The 21,749-nt window shown below is 44.2% G+C and overlaps 1 protein-coding gene across 1 annotated transcript in view; it reads right to left on the bottom strand.

Moving 5' to 3' along the window:
• Positions 1-7,312: 7,312 nt before the first annotated feature.
• Positions 7,313-21,749, bottom strand: part of LPGAT1 (lysophosphatidylglycerol acyltransferase 1) — a 159,829-nt gene continuing 145,392 nt past the window's right edge. The window contains exons 6-8 of the mRNA XM_068232934.1: positions 19,984-20,110; positions 16,181-16,287; positions 7,313-8,899 (exon numbers count right to left, since the gene is read on the bottom strand). Coding sequence (XP_068089035.1) covers positions 8,748-8,899; positions 16,181-16,287; positions 19,984-20,110 — 386 coding nt within the window. The 3' untranslated portion in view covers positions 7,313-8,747. The remainder of the gene's footprint in view (positions 8,900-16,180; positions 16,288-19,983; positions 20,111-21,749) is intronic.

A 21,749-nucleotide genomic window follows, 5' to 3' on the forward strand; every position in this document is an offset into this window, starting at 1 on the left:
ATAGATTACCAGATTCTTTTACAAGTCTTAGTTGTAACGCTTTAAGAGGTTGGAATATATAATCCTAAATCCTTCAAAATGTTGCCATGAATAGCATCAGTGTCAGTACAGTGGGGGCTTAAAGTGAACTGGTAATGAGAGGAATATGTAAGCTGCCATTGCAGACTTCCTTAAAGTGGAATTATACAATAAAATAACATTTGTAAAGCGCTTTTCTTCCACAGGACTCAAAGCGCATAGATATGTCTCAGATCAATACAGGATTTCAGGCTGGACTGTGTTACAGAGGAAATAGTCATGTGTCCATAAATGCCAGACTAAACAGGTGACTGTTCAGTTTGGACTTAAAGAGAATATGTATTGTTAAAATCGCACAAAAGTAAACATACCAGTGCGTTAGGGGACATCTCCTATTACCCTCTGACACACTTTTGCCGCTCCTCGCCGCATTAAAAGTGGTTAAAAACAGTTTTAAAAAGTTTGTTTATAAACAAACAAAATGGCCACCAAAACAGGAAGTAGGTTGATGTACAGTATGTCCACACATAGAAAATACATCCATACACAAGCAGGCTGTATACAGCCTTCCTTTTGAATCTCAAGAGATCATTTGTGTGTTTCTTTCTCCCTGCAGTTCTCATGCACTGAAGTTTCAGGCTGCTTGTTTCTTCCTGCAAACAGCTTTGCCCTTGTCTGTAATTCTTCAGTATGTGAAAGCCCAGCCAGCTCAGAGGACGATTTATCCAGCTTGTAAAAGATAAGAGAGAAGAGAGAAGCTGCTCTAATCCTAAATAACACACAGGCAGTGCATAGAGGGGCCTGGAAGGGGGAGTTCATAGCAGAACCACAACACTGAAGAACTTGGCAGCCTTCCAGACACAGGCCTGACAAGTCTGACAAGAGAGAGATAAGTTGATTTATTACAGAGATGGTGATAGTAGAACGTGCTGCAGTAAGCCAGAACACATTAGAATAGCTTTTTGAACTTGTAGGATGATAAAAAACAGGATGCAATTTTTGTTACGGAGTCTCTTTAAAGCGGACCCAAACCAAACAAATTTTTTTAAATTCAAAATATTTAGTTGCACCACTCTGACACATACAAAGATAAACACTCCTTCAAGCCTATGAGCATTTCAGTGCATGCTTTTCATCCTTCTCTTTCCATAACTAGGATTATACAGGTAGCAGCCATTAGCAATTCCTCCTTTGCCAGACACCACCTACTCCACCAGTTTGCCGGATTCTGTCCTGGAAATATGAAAGGAAGGACGGGGCTCCTCCAATAAATGTAAAATATTTTATATTTATCATCACGCAGCTGAAAAAAAGGCTGCTATTTATTATTATAGATTTAGAAAATAGATTTTATTTCTGAAATCTTGTATTTTTAATTTGGGTCCACTTTAAATGCTTCCATGATGGAGCTGTCATGATTGGGTGTGGCAGGGAGTTCCAGAGTGTAGGGGAAGCATGACAGAAAGCCGTCTCCAAAGGTTTTGAGGTGGAATTCTGTGGTTTTAAAACATATCAGTGCTGCTGAATTTTTTTTTTAAAATAAAATTAAAAGTAATTTCTCCATCTTAATTTACAGCCAGGTTTAAAATACAAAACTGCAAGGAACTGCGATTTGTACTTGTTTGTAACACCATTCTTACACACGAGGTGTTTTTACATTCCACAGAGTGGCTCGAGAAGAGTCACAGCCAGAGTTTGGGATCAGCCAGGCACAAGTTTAGCTGAAGCAGCACCCTTTATTACCCCCATGACAGGTTTTTGAAGTGGTCTGGTAACTGGAATAACTAAAAACACCATCCAGTACTGGAGGTCCCTAGTCAAGTCAGCAGAACAGGGCCATTTTGGGACAGGAGTGTCACCTGCTGTGGTGCCTCAAATGTGTGCTCTGTCCCTATCTAGCAAGGCTTCTGTAAGCCAACCAATGGCAGCCTCCTACCCTGAATGGGAACCTCAGGTGTTATTAAAGCAGAACTCCGCAAACGGTCATTGGATTAGACAATGAATGTGAATAACGCTCTTCAGTTGCTCTCTCTAGCCAGGTAAAGTTTACAGGTCTTGGCCTGCATTTTCTGCACTTTCAGAAGGTATTTGGTACAGCTCCAGCCGTTTTAAATTAAGCCTATTCTAGGCAGAATCTATTGTTCTTTAAGGCAACTCCGTTATCTTTGGATCCGTCATGCTGTTTCCCCTAGATATCTCTCCAACTAACTTCCTGGCACAAGTCAGCATCCCAATTAAAGACCGTCTGAATATTCAAAGGTTTTGTAGATGGTAACTTTGAAGGGCAAAATAGGTTTAACAGGTATAAAATAAAAAATGTTATTTCTAGTCAATGCACAATCCAACGACGCTATGCGGAATTCTCCATTAAATTCCTTCGATCCATACACAATTAAAAAAAAAATGACTGTTCACAGCGTGGATAATGCCCTGATGAGAACGCCATACAAAGGAACACAGAACAAAAAGTAATATACAAAATACACCACAGAACTGTTTGTAGTTCACTTAAAGGGGAACTGAAGTAAGAGGTATACGGAGGCTGCCATATTTATTTCCTTTTAATCAATACCAGTTGCCTAGCAGCCCTGCTGGTCTATTTCTCTGCTGCAGTATATGAATATCACCAGAAACAAGCATACAGCTAGTCTTGTCAGATCTGACTTTAAAGTCTGAAACACCTGATCTGCTGCATGCTTTTTTAGGGGCTATGGCTAATAGTATTAGAGGCAGAGGATCAGCAGGGCTGCCAGGCAACTGGTATTGCTTAAAAGGAAATAAACATGGCAGCCTCTATATACCTCTCTCTTCAGTTCCCCTTTAAAGAATCACCACTCTGAAAGTGTATCAAGTGGAATATACCTCTGTCATAAATAAAAACTATAACCGTGTACAAATACAAATATTTGCTGTTCCCATAATTCTTCCAATCCAGTACATGAAGGACTTTTCTAAGTTATTTTGAAGTCTATAATCATAAAAAAAAAAAAAATAATCAGCCAGATACTTACATACTTATTTGGGTTGAAAAAATACATACGTCCATCGAGTTCAACTTGATGGACCTAAGAAGAAGGAAGGTTCTGGGTCCTATAGAGCCTTCCCGCGCCTCTCTCCTCTAGCGTGCGCAGTATGGAGCTGCATGTCTTCGAGAGGACTCCGCTTCCGAAGACTTCCGAAGTCCCCCGCGGCGGGGGATTCAAACAGGAGAGCCAGCACTCAACGGAGGGGACCGGGGCGGCTCTATAGGACCCAAAGCTTTTCCTCAAGTATCTGGCTGATTTTTTAAAAAATCGATTTCCATTGACTTTAAGCAAACCCTTCTTGCACTCAAAACTAGGAATGGTCCATAAGATGTAAATCATTTTGAGCTAATGATTATGCAAATTGTGTCAGTAAATCTATGCAGCTTAAAAATGGACCAATCGAAAATGCACCTTGGTGGACCATCCCTACTCAGGACATCTTAACCATGGAACCAAACTCTCCGCCTTCCTGCTAACCATAACAGCTCCGTTTGTGCCAGGGTTTGTAAACACTGCACGACAGCCCGACAAAATCAGATTGACAAATTTCGGCCGCAGCACTGTCCCGATCACTTGGGCCCCTCTATAGGCCGCAATGAGAATTACGGCTATAGTGACGCTCAGTGACACCTCATGTATTTTTCTGCATAATTCGATAAAAGGAATCAATATGGCGATACTTGCTGTGTTAAGCTGACAACAGGAGCCAATTGCAGGCATTCTAGTTCTGCAGACGCCACTTGAAGGGCAGCAAAACTACAAATTAAAATCACAACTAGTGACCATGGCAAGTCTGGTTCTGTGTCCAACAGCCACTACAGGAGGTAGCCTGCCTGCTAGGATGAGGTCATTAGGATAAGAAAACGATTTTAACCTATCCGCAAGCCTGACTATGTGGAGTTCGGGAGCAACCCAAAAGCTCGGGGAAGGAGGGGTGTACTGAAATGAAGATGCTTCCAGTGAGCAGATGTGAAGAAGAGATTTCGGAAACAGGCACACAGGTCATGTGACCAGCATTCCAAGGTGTACAAAAAGAATGTACTTGGGTAGTGTTCATTTTTTTTTTGTTTCCCTGCAAATGGGGGTTACTTGACTTTGTGTAGGTGGTGAAGATGCAAATGTAGATTAAACCTAGGAAACTGTCCAAACATTAACTCTGGCAACTGGCAGAAGGAGGTGAACAGGAACTCTGAACATACTGTACTTTTCCACTGCAACTGTAATTGTCAAACAGATAAAATCAGCTGCTTGACCTGACTGTTACAATGGAAACTGGTTACGTATTAAAAAATAATGTAACCGTTTCTGCAGTTAAGCAGATGCAAGTAACGCACCTTATGGCCAGTGATCCAGAACTGATCAAAGTCCAGACAGTTAAACCTATAGTGAGTAATTTCCCTCATTACAAAACTAGGTTTAAGATTAGGTTCCCCTCAGTGATCAGGATCACTGCCAGGCAAGGTCACTCAAGGAAAATGATTTACTCACGCTGTAAGGAACACTCGGATATGTAAGTGATAAAATAACACAATCTCAAACTCAATTAGCTTGAGAACGATGTCAGAACAATCTGCCAGTGCAGTAAAATGTCATTTACTTTGGATACATTGTCTTGCTTTCTTAAAGTGTACCCAAGGCGTAAAAAAGTAAATACTTACCTAAGTAGAGGGCAGCTTCTGGATCCTATAGAGCAGGGGTGTCAAACTCAAACAAGTGGGCTGAAATCGAACACTAGGACCAAGTCACAGGACTTCATGTCTAGTGTCCACCTCCCTCCCTCCACTAAACGGTTTCCTGGTGTCCTAAGGTCCCCCTTTGCGCCCCTAAACATTACCCTGGTGTCTAATTACACCCCCCCAGTGCAGTTCCCTGGTGTCTAGCTACCCCCACCTCTCCCTCATATGGCTTCCCTGGTGACCTAGGGCTTCACTCTTACATCTTCCCTGGTGGTCTAGAGTGGGTCAAACATAATGCAAAGTGTGGAAACCGCTTAAGGGCCAAATTTGATGGCTCCGAGGGCTAGACTTGGCCCATGGGCTAGAGTTTGACATGTACGCTATAGAGGTTTCCGACGCCGTCCTCTGGTTGCCGAGTGCGGCCATCCTTCTCAGTAATCGCATTGGGGCCATGCTCCCCTCCAGGCATAAGTGCGGCCATATTGTGCCTGCACGAGTGTGGCCGCATCAGTGCAGTAAGCCAGACCTATAGCGGAGCATGGCCCTATGTTATGGAGGGTCCCGGCCAGTGGCAGGAGAACGGAGGACAGCCTGGGAAGCCTCTGGAGAATCCAGGCTTCCCTCTCCTTAGGTATTTGCTTTTTTAAAATTACTTACGCCTCAGGTTCTCTTTAAAAAGGATACCCGAGGTGACATGTGCCATGATTAGATAGACATGTGTATGTACAGTGCCTAGCACACAAATAACTAGGCTGTGTTCCTTTTTTTCTTTCTTTGCCTGAAAGAGTTAAACATCAGGTATGCAAGTGGCAGTTCCTTTCGGAGTAAGGACTGAGTCAGACTAAAGTGTGAGCCTCACTGATAGAAATTACAACTATAAAACACTTTTCTGGCAGAAAATGGCTTCTGGGAGCAGGAAAGAGATAGAAAGGGTCAATAGTCCATAGATATTACTGTTTTATTGCTTCTGCTCAATAACGCATTCATTGAAGTATGCCAGAGCTAAAAACTTAAAAAAGTAGGTTTAAATATAGAAAAAAAATGTGGAATATCTTAAAAAGTCATTTTTTTAGGAGAAGGAAGATAAATACAATTGTTTATTTTATTAGTTTATTTTCACCTCGGGTGTCCTTTAAAGAGATCAGGAATATGGAGGCGGCCCTATTTATTTCCTTTTAAGCAATACCAGTTGCCTGGCTGTCTGTCCTCCTGATCCTCTGCCTCTAATACTTTTAGCCATAATCCCTGAACAAGCATGCAGCAGATCAGGTGCTTCTGACATTCTCTTCTGAACCTATCAGCGTTCAATCGATCTGAGAATTGGATATGAAATGTAGATTGATGGGAAATAAAGGCTAAGTAAACCTTTAGCAAACAGATGTGTTGGTAGAGAGAGATTGATCATACATGTCATACTGTGTAGGTGTAATCGATGAATTGGCAATATGGAACATGAACAAGAAGTTCCCCTTGGAAACAAAAGATCAGGCGCCATTGTACATGTATGTATATTCATCACATTAGAGGATTAACTGTGAGACATGGATGGTAAAAGGGGAGGGGCTTCCTCCTGACAGTCTCAACATTACTGTTATTTCTCCTGGGTAAATCTCTGGAACTTCTGATTATGTACTTGTACAAATTAGATATAGTTACTTTCATTTAAGTTTATTTCAGCATCAACTTTAAGGTAAGATAGACTACTATGATTGGCTATTGCCTTAAAGAGAGTCTGAAGCGAGAATAAATCTCGCTTCAGCTCTTATATTCAGCAGGGGCATGTGTGCCCCTGCTAAAACGCCGCTATCCCGCGGCTGAACGGGGGTCCCTTACCTCCCAAATCCCCTCTGTGGTGCCCGGGGATCTCTTCCTGGTGAGGCAGGGCTAATGGCCGCAGCCCTGCCTCCATGCGCGTCTATCAGCGCGCATCTCCGCCTCTCCCCCGCTCCTCTCAGTCTTCCTTCGCTGAGAGGGGTGGGGGAGAGGCGGCGATGCGCCGCTGATAGACGCGCTGTGAGGCAGGGCTGCAGCAGTTAGCCCTGCCTCCAGCAGCAGCAAAATCTACAACTAAGTTGGTCGTAGATTTTGCAAGGGGGGATTTGGGGGGGTAAAGGACCCTCGTTCTGCCGCGGGATAGCGGCGTTTTAACAGGGGCACACATGCCCCTGCTATATATAGGCTCTGAAGAGAGATTTATTCTCGCTTCAGAGTCTCTTTAAAGTGCAGTTACAGTCAAGATTTCCCCTTTGCTCCAACAGATTCGCCACACCATTATAATGTCTAAGAACGGAATCTTGCTTGAAAATAAAAGTTGCTTAAAAATAAAAGTGCCTGAAATGGTAAAAATATTTACTTTCACTATCTCCTGGTACACCATGTGACTGGCTGTCAGGGAAATTTTTTTTTTTTTTTTTTGATATAACAAGCTGCACTGAGATCTTACACAACAGGATGTTATTTTTCTCAGCACCGCTTCCTCTGTCTGAGCAGGGAAGGAGGGAATAGCAGAATGCTTGTTGCCAGCAATCTTTTCTTTTTATAAAGATAACATCACTTTGGGCAAAAGGCAGGTAGGATATGGGCAACAAGTAGTAGGTAGACAAAATTTTTATTGTATATAATGCCAGACTGTAAATCTGCTTTAAAAAAAAAAAAAAAAAAAAAAAAAAAAAACACAGGCTTTAACCGTATACAATTTCCCTTCAATACTGTCCAGTAGGAAACAATCACAAACCCTAAAGGCATCAGATGAGTAACGGAAATTGGAGGCCATTTTGCTTCTCCACACCTGCATATTTCAATCACAGACAATGTGTAATGTGGATTTTAACACAGCTGTCCTTCAGTGGTATTTCTTCAACTGCTCACGCGGCAGCTGCAACCTTCCGCAAACCAAAGGGACATCTGGGAACTTGTGCTAAGAATCCGGACTCTGCAATGCCCTAAAAATCCAAAATATCAACATGGCTGAGAAATCAAATTGACACGAGGGGCCGATGGCCCCACAACCAAATTAAAAGAAGCGAGAGAAAGAATACAGGACACATATGGTCCGAGTCAGCCCCCTGTATTTGGCTGAACAATAACTTCCTGGCCTCTTCCCCCGCTTGACACATGTATATATCGAGACGATGAGATGATACTAACGTGGAGAGACAGGTCAGGCTGAGGGACATCAGATGGTGGTTCTAGCAGTATGTGCACTTAACAGTTCACAGAAATGTAACTACATTGGGGGGAAAAAAAGTGCAAATAGAGGGGAAAAAAATATACTACATTGATAAAATTCACATACAAAATGGTGCATCGCAAAACACGCAGAAAGAAAAACAAAAAAAGAAAACAATGAATTCTTACGGATATAAAGACATTGCTCCTCAACGATAATGAGAAAAGTTACCCAGGTGCATTGTGGTGAACGTAAAACAAGAATGACCATCATGTTCTTGGCCAGACTGGATACATGATTTTCTGATGCCATGACAGAGAGAGGAGCACTGACACCTATTCTATGAAATCTCAACGGACTCTTCGTCACAACGCGTTCCTTGGCCTTCACGGCCAAATGTGCTACGCGTTTCACAGTCTTTATGTTGGGCGGCGTCTGGAGGAGGGGGGGGTCAACACCCAATGCTTAGAGATCGAAGGCTCGGAGCGACTCGACGTAAACACCGAATCCACCAAGCTTTTTCCTTCAACAAAGTTTTCTGTGCGGTATTCGGACAGATCAACGGTTACCAAGAAAGGCCCGGCCTTCATTTTTAAACAAATTCAGGAGGAACTTCACTTGCTAAAAACTCATTAGCAGGTCGCCGACACTGATCCGTAATATCACGAAAGTTTAAAACGACCCTTGGTAGGAGCTTAAAATGGCAGAAAAAAAAAAAAAAAAAAATATAAAAAAATACAAGTCAGCAAATTTGTTGACTGTGGTTTCTTCACATTCACACAGATAACATGGTGCTCTCTCCATCCACAAGAGCATCTGCAACTTCCTACATTGGAGTCCTCAGGTCCCTCTGAGCTTTTAAAATAGGCAATGATAAAAATAGTGAAGAATGCAGTACCACATGTACCCTGACAAAAAGGCGAACGACTGTACAAGAAAGAGCCAGACGTTGTTTAGGGTCATCTTCCTGGGGGCGGCAGTCTTCTGTCCCTGTGGGGGAGGAAATGCACCTGAAAGAGAGGGGAAAAAAAAGGTTATACTACAGAGACTGAACACGGCCTTGGTAAGTCTTCTGTAGCCTAAAATGGTTGCAAACATAAATACTGTATTTATATGCTGATGGTCAGTAGATAATCAGAGGTACTGCCTCTGCCTGTGAAGCATGAGGTAATAAGTTTGACTCCCATGTCAGGAAGTAAAACCTTTTTTTAAAACGCACCTTAACAAAAATGTTTTTTTTTTCAATCTATTGCTTCCCGACCCCTTACCCAACATGAAAAGCATTTTCTAACCGCTTCCCCCACCCACCTCCTAAAGTAGTGTTTCTCAATATTTTATTGGCATTTACCCCTTGTAAAACCCTGTACTCACCAAGTACCCCCTAGCATAGTAAACATTATCCCAAGAAACCCTTGACAAATATAGATTTAATCGTAGTACATGATAATTGGTTCTAAACAATTTCCAAGCATTTACTATTGATTTTAATTAGCTTAACACTAATTAGGCGTTATTTAAACACTTGAGGACCGTGGGCTTTACCCCCCTTAAGGACCAGGCACTTTTTTTCCCATTCAGACCACTGCAGCTTTCACGGTTTATTGCTCGCTCATACAACCTACCACCTAAATGAATTTTGGCTCCTTTTCTTTTCACTAATAAAGCTTTCTTGGTGCTATTTGATTGTTGCTGCGATTTTCACTTTTTATTATATTCATCAAAAAAGACATGAATTTTGTCAAAAAAATGATTTTTTTTAACTTTCTGTGCTGACATTTTTCAAATAAAGTAAAATTTCTGTATACATGCAGCACGAAAAATGTGGACAAACATGTTTTTGATAAAAAAAAAACAAAAAAAACAATTCAGCCTATATTTATTGGTTTGGGTAAAAGTTTTCAGATTTCATTTTTTTTTTGTCGCAAGTTAGAAGAAATGGAAACTTTTTTTTTTTGTCTCAAACTTGCGACAAAAAAAAATGAAATCTGCCACAGACTCACCATGCCCCTCTCTGAATACCCTGAAGTGACTACTTTCCAAAATGGGGTCATTTGTGGGGTGTGTTTACTGTCCTGACATTTTGGGGGGTGCTAAATTGTAAGCACCCCTGTAAAGCCTAACGGTGCTCATTACTTTGGGCCCCTTAGCACAGTTAGGCTGCAAAAAAGTGCCACACATGTGGTATTGCCGTACTCAGGAGAAGTAGTATAATGTGTTTTGGGGTGTATTTTTACACATACCCATGCTGGGTGGGAGAAATATATCTCTGTAAATGACAATTGTTTGATTTTTTTTTTTACACACAATTGTCCATTTACAGAGATATTTCTCCCATTCAGCATGGGTATGTGTAAAAATACACCCCAAAACACATTATACTACTTCTCCTGAGTACGGCAATACCACATGTGTGGCACTTTTTTGCACCCTAACTGCGCTAAGGGGCCCAAAGTCCAACGAGTACCTTTAGGATTTCACAGGTCATTTTTGTTTCAAGACTACTCCTCACGGTTTAGGGCCCCTAAAATGCCAGGGCAGTATAGGAACCCCACTAATGACCCCATTTTAGAAAGAAGACACCCCAAGGTATTCCGTTAGGAGTATGGTGAGTTCATAGAAGTTTTTATTTTTTTGTCACAAGTTAGCGGAAATTGATTTTAATTGTTTTTTTTTCACAAAGTGTCATTTTCCGCTAACTTGTAACAAAAAATAAAATCTTCTATGAACTCCCCATACTCCTAACGGAATACCTTGGGGTGTCTTCTTTCTAGAATGGGGTCATTTGTGGGGTTCCTATACTGCCCTGGCATTTTAGGGGCCCTAAACCGTGAGGAGTAGTCTTGAAACCAAATGTCGCAAAATGACCTGTGAAATCCTAAAGGTACTCATTGGACTTTGGGCCCCTTAGCGTACTTAGGGTGTAAAAAAGTGCCACACATGTGGTACCGCCGTACTCAGGAGAAGTAGTATAATGTGTTTTGGGGTGTATTTTTACACATACCCATGCTGGGTGGGAGAAATATCTCTGTAAATGACAATTTTTTTTTTTTTTTTACACACAATTGTCCATTTACAGAGGGATTTCTCCCACCTAGCATGGGTATGTGTAAAAATATACCCCAAAACACATTATACTACTTTTCCTGAGTACGGCGGTACCACATGTGTGACACTTTTTTGCAGCCTAGGTGCGCTAAGGGGCCCAACGTCCTATTCACAGGTCATTTTGAGGCATTTGTTTTCTAGACTACTCCTCACGGTTTAGGGCCCCTAAAATGCCAGGGCAGTATAGGAACCCCACAAGTGACCCCATTTTAGAAAGAAGACACCCCAAGGTATTCCGTTAGGTGTATGGCGAGTTCATAGAAGATTTTATTTTTTGTCACAAGTTAGTGAAAAATGACACTTTGTGAAAAAAAAACAATAAAAATCAATTTCCGCTAACTTTTGACAAAAAATAAAATCTTCTATGAACTCGTCATACACCTAACAGAATACCTTGGGGTGTCTTTTCTAAAATGGGGTCACTTGTGGGGTTCCTATACCGCCCTGGCATTTTACGGGCCCAAAACCGTGAGTAGTCTGGAAACCAAATGTCTCAAAATTACTGTTCAGGGGTATAAGCATCTGCAAAATTTTGATGACAGGTGGTCTATGAGGGGGCGAATTTTGTGGAACCAGTCATAAGCAGGATGGCCTTTTAGATGACAGGTTGTATTGGGCCTGATCTGATGGATTGGAGTGCTAGGGGGGTGACAGGAGGTGATTGATGGGTGTCTCAGGGGGTGGTTAGAGGGGAAAATAGATGCAATCAATGCACTGGGGAGGTGGTCGGAAGGGGGTCTGAGGGGGATCTGAGGGTTTGGCCGAGTGATCAGGAGCCCACACAGGGCAAATTAGGGCCTGATCTGATGGGTAGTTGTGCTAGGGGGTGACAGGAGGTAATTGATGGGTGTCTCAAGGTGTGATTAGAGGGGGAAATAGATGCAAGCAATGCACTGGCGAGGTGATCAGGGCTGGGGTCTGAGGGCGTTCTGAGGGTGTGGGCGGGTGATTGAGTGCCCTAGCGGCAGATAGGGGTCTAATCTGATGGGTAGCAGTGACAGGGGGTGATTGATGGGTAATTAGTGGGTGTTTAGGGTAGAGAACAGATGTAAACAATGCACTTGGGAGGTGATCGGACGTCGGACCTGCGGGCGATCTATTGGTGTGGGTGGGTGATCAGATTGCCCGCAAGGGGCAGGTTAGGGGCTGATTGATGGGTGGCAGTGACAGGGGGTGATTGATGGGTGATTGACAGGTGATCAGTGGGTTATTAGCGGGAAGAACAGATGTAAATATTGCACTGTCGAATTGATAAGGTGGGGTCTGAGGGCAATCTGAGCGTGTAGGCGGGTGATTGGGTGCCCGCAAGGGGCAGATTAAGGTCTGATCTGATGGGTAACAGTGACAGGGGGTGATTGATGAGTAATTAGTGGGTGTTTAGGGTAGAGAACAGATGTAAACACTGCACTTGGGAGGTGATATGACGTCGGATCTGCAGGCGATCTATTAGTGTGGGTGGGTGATCAGATTGCCCGCAAGGGGCAGGTTAGGGGCTGATTGATGGGTGGCAGTGACAGGGGGTGATTGATGGGTGATTGACAGGTGATCAGGGGGATAGACGCATACAGTACACGGGGGGGTGATCAGGAGGGAGCAGGGGGCAGTTTAGGGAATAAAAAAAAAAATAGCGTTGACAGATAGTGACAGGGAGTGATTGATGGGTGATTAGGGGGGTGATTGGGTGCAAACGGGTCTGGGGGGTTGGCAGGGGGGGGGGGGGGGGGTCTGAGGGGTGCTGTGGGCGATCAGGGGGCAGGGGGGGGGGGGAAATCAGTGTGCTTGGGTGCAGACTAGGGTGGCTGCAGCCTGCCCTGGTGGTCCCTCGGACACTGGGACCACCAGGGCAGGAGGCAGCCTGTATAATACCCTTTGTATACATTACAAAGTGTATTATACACTTTGTATGCGGCGATCCGGGTGCTAGTAACCCGCCGGCGCTTCCGAACGGCCGGCGGGTTACAGCGCGAGGTGGGCGGAGCCAGTCCCCGGCGGCCGATCGCATCACGAATGAGGCGATCGCGCCGCCCATGCCCTACAAGGACCGCCGCCATTTGTACATACGGCGGTCCTTGCGGGGTCTACTTCCCGGCTGCCAATTGTATATACGGCGGTCGGGAAGTGGTTAAATAATATTTTCTAAAACTCAAAATTTTGTATTCTTGGTTAAATATAGCAAGCTCGAGTACCCACTGGAACCATCAGAAGTACCCCCTGGGGTACGCGTACCATACGTTGACAACCTAGGTTCTAAAGCACTCAACTTTAGGCGTGACATCTTCCCATTCCTAACAGACCAAGCTGTTCCTTTTCTTACATCATCAAGATTTGAGGCTGTCCAGAAGCCAGCCCCCACAGTTAAAGACACCTGGTCGGGCTGTCCTGCTGATCCTCTGCCTCTAATACTTTTAGCCAAACACCCTGAACAACCATGCAGCAAATCAGTTTCTGACATTATTGTCAGATCTGACAAGATTAGCTGCATCCTTGTTTCTGATGTGATTCAGACAATACTGCAGGTATTATTTAAAAGGAAATAAATATGGCAGCGTCCATATTGTTCTCACTTCAGTTGTCCTTTAAGCACTGGAAAGTGACTGAAAGGCTGGTCTCACATCCTGCCAGAGAAGTTTTAAAGTGGACCTGAACTCTTGCACTGGACAGAAGGAAAACAGAAAAATCCACCCTGTAAGTATTTCGAGACACAACTGAAATTTGATCTCTCAGTGGTGTGTCAGCACAAAAATTTGGCAGCCTCGGCAGTGAAGCTAATTTGTTAACACAGGAAGTTAACCCTTTGTCTGCTTCCATGAGAGCAGGAAGTAGACACTACAGATTTATTGCAGGATTTGTATCAGCTGTGACAAAAAAATGTTTTTTTTTCCTTAAACATTATTATGCTGTTGCTTATCTTTTAAACCAGACAGGAAGTTCTGAGTTCAGGTCCGCTGTAAGTGGTTACGCTATGAACACATTTTTACTGGCCTCAATGATGTTAAAGGGGCACTACAGAAAAAAAGCTGTAAAATTTAAAATATGTGCAAACATACAGATAAGAAGTACATTTTTTCCAGAGTAAAATGAGCCATAAATTACCTTTTTCCCATGTTGCTGTCACTTACAGTAGGCAGTAGAAATCTGACAGAAGTGACAGGTTTTGGACTAGTCCATCTCTTCATAGTGGATTCTCAGCAAGGCTTTTATTCTTTATAAAGATATTCCCAAAAAAGGATTTAAACATTGATGCTGGCCAGCTTCCCTGCTCCCTACACAGTTTTTTGGCAATTGGACAGAGCAACTGCCATTTAATAAGTGCTTTTGAAAATAAATATATCCCCTACAAAGAGATGGACTAGTCCAAAACCTGTCACTTCTGTCAGATTTCTACTACCTACTGTAAGTGACAGCAACATAGGAGAAAAGTAATTTATGGCTCATTTTATTCTGGAAAAAAATGTACTTATTTGTATAGGTTTGCATATGTTTTAAATTTTACAGTTTTTCACTGTAGCGCCCCTTTAAGTGATTCACTACACCAGTTCATTAAATGACTAACAGGAACCATGGCTTCTGCTTGGCACTTCCTGCTCATTTTGCCCCCCCCCCCCCCCCCCCATAGAACAGTAATGACTGTGGTAAGGAGTCCGTACAGTGATTGTTCCTAAAACCGTCACCTACAAAGATAACCAGCGACAGTCCTGGGTGACCATGATTCAGCGTCCCTACGGCTTTTAGAAGCGTCTTTCGATGACAGTCAGCGGTTTGAGCCCTGAACCCCGTGAGAGTCGTGTGCAGTCGCCAAGACTAGCTGTGGTTTTTAAATTTGCTGCAGAGCCGTTTCGGAAGACTCCACTTAATCCTGGTGCGGTTAAAGGGGCACTATGGCGAAAAATTATGTTTTATAGCCACTGTACTATGCCTAGCTGTTTGTAGAGCATAGTGGCTTACATGTAGTGAGGCACAGGGGCTTTTTTTTTTAAACACTGACATCACCTTGTATACATTATCAGTCACGTCGGCAGAAGTACCTTTCCGACGCCACTTAGCCTGTTCCATGTAGTTGTATGGAGGCAACTTTCCCTGTTGCTGTAACTGACGTTACAGTTTTCCCCTCTCTGCAGCGCTGGAAGGTTTGTTCTAAATTTCAACTGCACGATCGTGCAGTTATAGTGATCCCCCATGAGCCGTAAAGAGTAGCAGCTTATGTGCTGTGAGGGGAGTGGAACGCACCCTCCCTCTTACGTGAGACGCAACTGCATGTGAGGAGGACTGTGGAGGAATGCATCATCATTACTGATGACGCTGCCCGGCAAGGACCCCTGTAGCTGAAGCTGGCATGTGCTGCGCAGACAGAGCGGCAGCTTGCAGAGCAGACACAAGCGCTGTAGCTGTGTCCTGCTAATTGTACAGTAGTTGTGATTGTTTTTTTTTGTAGTGAATTTTTTTTTTTACCCAATCGTTTTTTCAGTATTTTTTTTCTAAAGCAAATTGCAGGTAGTTATTCATTTTTTTTTTATTACTCTGGCTGAATAACTACCTGCAATTTGCTTTAGAAAAAAATACTGAAAAAACGATTGGGTAAAAAAAAAAATTCACCACAAAAAAAACAATCACAACTACTGTACAATTAGCAGGACACAGCTACAGCGCTTGTGTCTGCTCTGCAAGCTGCCGCTCTGTCTGCGCAGCACATGCCAGCTTCAGCTACAGGGGTCCTTGCCGGGCAGCGTCATCAGTAATGATGATGCATTCCTCCACAGTCCTCCTCACATGCAGTTGCGTCTCACGTAAGAGGGAGGGTGCGTTCCACTCCCCTCACAGCACATAAGCTGCTACTCTTTACGGCTCATGGGGGATCACTATAACTGCACGATCGTGCAGTTGAAATTTAGAACAAACCTTCCAGCGCTGCAGAGAGGGGAAAACTGTAACGTCAGTTACAGCAACAGGGAAAGTTGCCTCCCTACAACTACATGGAACAGGCTAAGTGGCGTCGGAAAGGTACTTCTGCCGACGTGACTGATAATGTATACAAGGTGATGTCAGTGTTTAAAAAAAAAGCCCCTGTGCCTCACTACATGTAAGCTACTATGCTCTACAAACAGCTAGGCATAGTACAGTGGCTATAAAACATAATTTTTCGCCATAGTGCCCCTTTAATCAAGGCAATAAATCACACGTTGCAATACCTGTTTCATAAAAATGTGACAAGAGCTCCTCTTTTTCAACAAAGCGCTGATATAGCCAATCTGTTAATGCATCCGTTTCCATGGGAACCTCTTTGATAGGATAGATTCTGTTTTGGAGAAAACAAAAACAACAAAAAAACAAACAGTGAATAGAGGAAAAAAGCAAAAGGGATTGCTACTATTTCTTAAAGGGACACTTAAAGAGTAACTCCAGCCTAAACAAACATACTGTCATTAAGTTACATTAGTTATGTTAATTAAGATAGGCAATATAATCTCTTACCCACACTGTTTTAAAAGAACAGGCAAATGTTTGATTTCATGATGGCAGACATCTTTTTGGTTGAAAGGAGGTGACAGGGAGCATGAGACACAGTTCCAACTGTCCTTTGTCCTGAGCACCTCTCCCAGTTGCTAGGCAACGTGAACAACATAGGAAATCCCATCATGCTCTGCACAGCATCAGGGAAAAAAAGCCCAGGCTTTTTTTTCTTTGATGGGTGGAGCTTACCTAAAAATGCAGCTAAAAATTATGCTTTGGTAAGAAAAACAAAGCTCTGATGCTGTGAAACTGTTTAAGAAACACTAAGCCTTTTCAGTTCTGCTGAGTAGATTTTTAGTCCGGAGGTTCACTTTAACCTCCCTGGCGGTTTGATTCCCGCTGAGTTTTTGTTTTTATAGCATATAGTTAGCCTAGCGCTAGCTACATGCTTCCCCCCTCCCTGCGGCGTCCCCCCGTATGCGCCAATCGCTGCCGGCGTGTATGCCCATCCTGAAATCCCGTTCTGAACGGGATTTCCATGAGGGCTTCCCCCGTCGCCATGGCGACGCACGCGATGACGTCACCGACGGAGCCCGATCCACCCCTCAGCACTGCCTGGCACTGATTGGCCAGGCAGTGCACGGGTCTCGGGGGAGGGGGTTGGGAGAGCACCCTCTGATGCGGCAGGTAGCTGCGAATCAGCGCGGGGCGGCGGCGAACGTGAGTAACACGCAGCTAGCAAAGTGCTAGCTGCGTGTATAAAAAAAAAAGAAAATTATGCAGATCGGCCCAGCGGGGCCTGAGAAATCCTCCTGTGCGGCTTACCCAGTGTCCAGCACGGGGTTACCACTAAGGAGGTTAAGTCACCCTAAAAAAATTACTTTTAATCACCTGGGGCTTCTACCAGCCCCCTGCAGTTGTCTGGTACCCACGCAGACTCGCTCCGATGGTCCTGGTTCCGCCGGAAGCCACTTCCGGTTTCGGAGACAGGCTGGGAAAGCGAGTGATTCTTCGCGTTCCTGGCCTAAGGAACCTTTAATGGTATGCGTTAGTACGCATTGGTATGCGGTTTTTTACTTAACAGTGCATTGTGAAAAAGCTTTCAGTTAAAACGTATATAGTGGGAACTGAGCCATTGGGAAACATGGGCATTACTTTGAATATCAGTTTTCTTTCAGTTATAACTGAGAGCAACTGATATAGTGTAAAAGGGACCTTAGACAGGCTTCTAGTTCATCTGAATGAGTTGTTTAAAGAGGAACTCCAGTGAAAATAATGTAATAAAAAAGTGCTTCATTTTTACAATAATTATGTATAAATGATTTTGTCAGTGTTTGCCCATTGTAAAATCTTTTAAATCCCTGATTTATATTCTGACATTTATTACATGGTGACATTTTTACTGTTGGCAGGTGATGTAGCTGCTATGCTTTTTTGGCAGTTGGAAACAGCTGTAAACAGCTATTTCCCACAATGCAACAAGGTTCACAGACAGGAAACTGCCAGGAGTACCACGGTCCTCAGAGTTTCTTGTGGGAGGGGTTTCACCACAATATCAGCCATACAGCGCTCCCTGATGGTCTGTTTGTGAAAAGGAATAGATTTCTCATGTAAAAGGGGATATCAGCTACTGATTGGGATAAAGTTCAATTCTTGGTCAGAGTTTCTCTTTCATTCGTGTGCAACAAACAGCGACCTCTAAATGTATAATCCCTATTCAGAGCCATCTCATGTCCTAGGGCTCGGGAGCCAGATGTGTCTCTTTTGATGGCTGCATCAGGCTCACAGACAAACCAGTATGGGTTGATTCACTAAGCTACACTGCTCAAGCAGTACAGCTTAGTGTGGCAGCGCACGTAACATTTTCAAAATAGGCACACTACTGCTGTAGTAGGCACTACTAACTTACTCACACTACCCCAAACCGAACAGCTTCTCCAACTGTCCCACTCTGGACCCTGTCAGGTCCAGTGACTTTGTAGGACGAGATTCCCACACTTTGATTGGCCCAATAGGCTGCCCGTCACTTGACAGGCAGCCTATTGGGCCAAAGTGCGGGGATCTCGTCCTACAAAATGAATCAACCCCCAAGTCAGCTAGCTAATGGTACAAGCTGTTAGTCTGTATTTCTCCTGTCTGGCTCTCAGGGAAATTGCTGATGTTGCTGAAACCCAAGAGAAGCTGAAGACTTCTGCTGCTCAGCGGATCAACTGTATACACATCACCATGGCAACAGGGATGTGAGCACTAATGTCCCAGTTTGAAACATATTGTATGGCTCTCACGGAAATACATTTTAAAATATGTTTATGGCTATCTCAGCCAAAAAGCTTCATGACCCCTTCTCTAAAACATGCAGGAATAAAAGCATTCACCTTATAAATTCACGTATGGAACTACCATATTTTTCGGACCATAAGACGCACCTAGGTTTAGTGGACAAAAACCAGGAAAAAAAAATAAAAAGAACATACTAATCTTGGTTCATCTATGGTGCATCTTATGGTCCTTTCCCTGTGGTCAATCTTGGACTCCATGGCTGAGTACTGACCCAGCAGAACACAGACAGGGGCCATCAATCCATATGAAGTGTGGAGGCAGACACAGGTCAGGGATACAGGTGAGTTGAATGGCTGGGTGTGTGCTGCTATGTATGCAGCAGCTGATGAGCAGCCAAGTCTCCACTCACATGTAGCACACCACACTGCCTCCCAGTCACCTACACTACTGCTGAGCAGGAATGGTGGCCTCCACACAGCCCTCATCCACTCTACCTCACATGTACAGCCCTCCATCCCGACCAGAAGAGAACGATACCAGCCACATACCTCGCCCTCCAGCCCTGGCACAATCCTCTTCTGCAAGTACGGTACGACACTTCCCAGCATGCTTCTGCCAGCTGGGCACCGCGTTGTTGTAGAGCTGTGCGCTGCTCCTGCCGTCATCAGCCATGCCTAAAGTGCAAGTGCAGTGATTGGCCCCAATAATGGAGCCTTGATCCCGCCCTCAAGACCATCGGGCACGCAGCGGCCATGATTGACAGCGCCCCCCCCCCCCCCCATCTGATTGGCCGCGGGGCTCAAAAGGCTGGCTGTGGAAGTGTTACAAAGACCAGCAACAGTGCTGCATATCCCCCCAAAGGGCTTCACCGCGGGACCGATGCAGAAATGACAGAGAGCGGCGCTACAGTGTCCAACATGCACCCCAACTCTGGATCTTGTAATGCATCCCACTCGCACTTTAGGCATGGCTGATGACGGCAGGAGCAGCGCACAGCTCTACAACAACGCGGTGCCCAGCTGGCAGAAGCACACCTGGAAGTTTGGTTCTCTGAAGGCTGGATATTAAACTGCGGGACAATGGGTGGGTGAGTGAGCGAGGTGGACACATGACACAGAGGGCGGCACAAATGTTGCAAATCGGAAGAACATCCGGACCGAAAGACTCAGGCAGTTTTTCCCCCCACTTTTGGGGAAGAAAAAGTGAGTCTTATGGTCCGAAAAATACGGTACTTTCAGTAAAGTAAAATGACCGTTCTTACCTGTAGTAGACGTGTGTGACGGTAGGGGTGCGATAGCCCAGAATCCAGGTTTGGATGTCCATAGGATGTGCGCTGGGGTACCCGATGGTGGCATCAATCACCCACTGCAAGCCTTTGGGCTTCCGATCTTTATATATAAAGAGAAAAGAGGCTATAGTTAGTTTATTTTCCTTCATTTCCTGTCTTTTGTGACATATATAAGTGGGACAGGAAATGAAGGACATTTCGACACAGATCTTAATTAGAGCCCAACGGAAGTTCAAATCCTGCTGACGAGACCCAGATTCATGTCCTTTGACACCCATGAGGGCATCAAGAAGTAAAAATTCTCCTGAGATTTCAAGTCGGAAAAAAACCCCTAAAGGTTCTACCCTTTCCCTGCTCTAACCAAGCACATAAAATAGCAACTAATTGTTACCTCTTATAGGCCATCTGACCTGACAGGAATATGGAGGCTGCACCAGACAGAAGCATGCAGCTGATCCGGTCAGACTTCAAGTCAGAAACATCTGATCTGCAGGATAGTTCAAGGTCTACGGCTAAAAGCATTAGAGGCAGGGGATCAGAAGAACTGTCGGGCTTTCTTAGCAGGTGTTAACTCACTAAAGCCGGCGCCTTTCTTTTCATGCATTCTACGCTGCTCTCCAGTTTCTTACACTTCCGCCTTCTAATCCAGAACTTGAAGGCGGTTAGTGTCAAAAAAATGGAATACAGCGTGGAGAGCATCAGAAGGGAGATGGCGGCCTGGGCGAGTTGACCCCTGCCTACACAACCCACCTGCCTGACTCTAACCAATCCAGTTATCTAATCCCTTTCCCAAAGCCCAACCCCTCCCTCCCCCGACACTCAGCCATAACTAAAAAAAATCTGATCACTGCTTGCTTTTTATCATCCTCACCCTCGGAGCGCGACCCAGGCCCTGATCGCTAATATTTTGTCAGAGGGTGCTCAACCTATTTAAAGTGAACCAAGCTCCAATTTAGCGCCAGGGTCTCAATAGCATATTTTATATGCAAGCCAACAATGTGGCTCATTAATAAAAAACACTCCAATTTTACCTCTTTCTTTTACATTTAAAAGTTTAGCAGAGGATTTTACTTGCCTATGCCCAATGCCTGCCCAACCGCAGAAGTTCCAGGCAGATAAGGACTGATGTAATAATTTTATCACACACTTTAGCAGAGAGCAAACAAAACGCTTTCATAAAGGGGGGAGGAGGTCCGGCGAGGCAGATTGGTCACTGGGCTTCAAAGAGTTTAGAGAAGTCACAGACGCTATCTTCACACCTTCCCCTGGATAAATAATGGGCAGCTAGAAGGGGCGAGGGGAACATGGCAACTCTAATATAGCTATATAAACCTGGAAACAAAAAGTGGTGCTTTGTTCCCTTTAATAGCTGGGTGTTCGCACCCGAATCAATCCCTCACTCCTAAAAACTTGAATACTGGCATTCACTATGTTATACCCCAACACTGGGCCCAAACCAATCACAACGTGACAATTTGCTTTAACTTGTAATTATTTTGGCTTATTGATGCCACGAGGAACCTTCTCCTTTAACAGATACATTTGCAGCTAGCCCCTGAAGTCCGATTGGCCGTCAGTCCCGCATACATTTACGAGCAATGCACGGTTTGGCTGGAGAGGGAGGGGAGTGGGTGCTCATGCTGTTTTCTCTGGAATGCCTTCAAAGCTCATATGCAGCTACTTAACTATCGAACAAGTAACATTAATCTACAGCATTCCTCCCTGATCATTAATATTTA

Source organism: Hyperolius riggenbachi, chromosome 4 (assembly GCF_040937935.1).
Source record: "Hyperolius riggenbachi isolate aHypRig1 chromosome 4, aHypRig1.pri, whole genome shotgun sequence".
NCBI classification, from domain to species: domain Eukaryota; kingdom Metazoa; phylum Chordata; class Amphibia; order Anura; family Hyperoliidae; genus Hyperolius; species Hyperolius riggenbachi.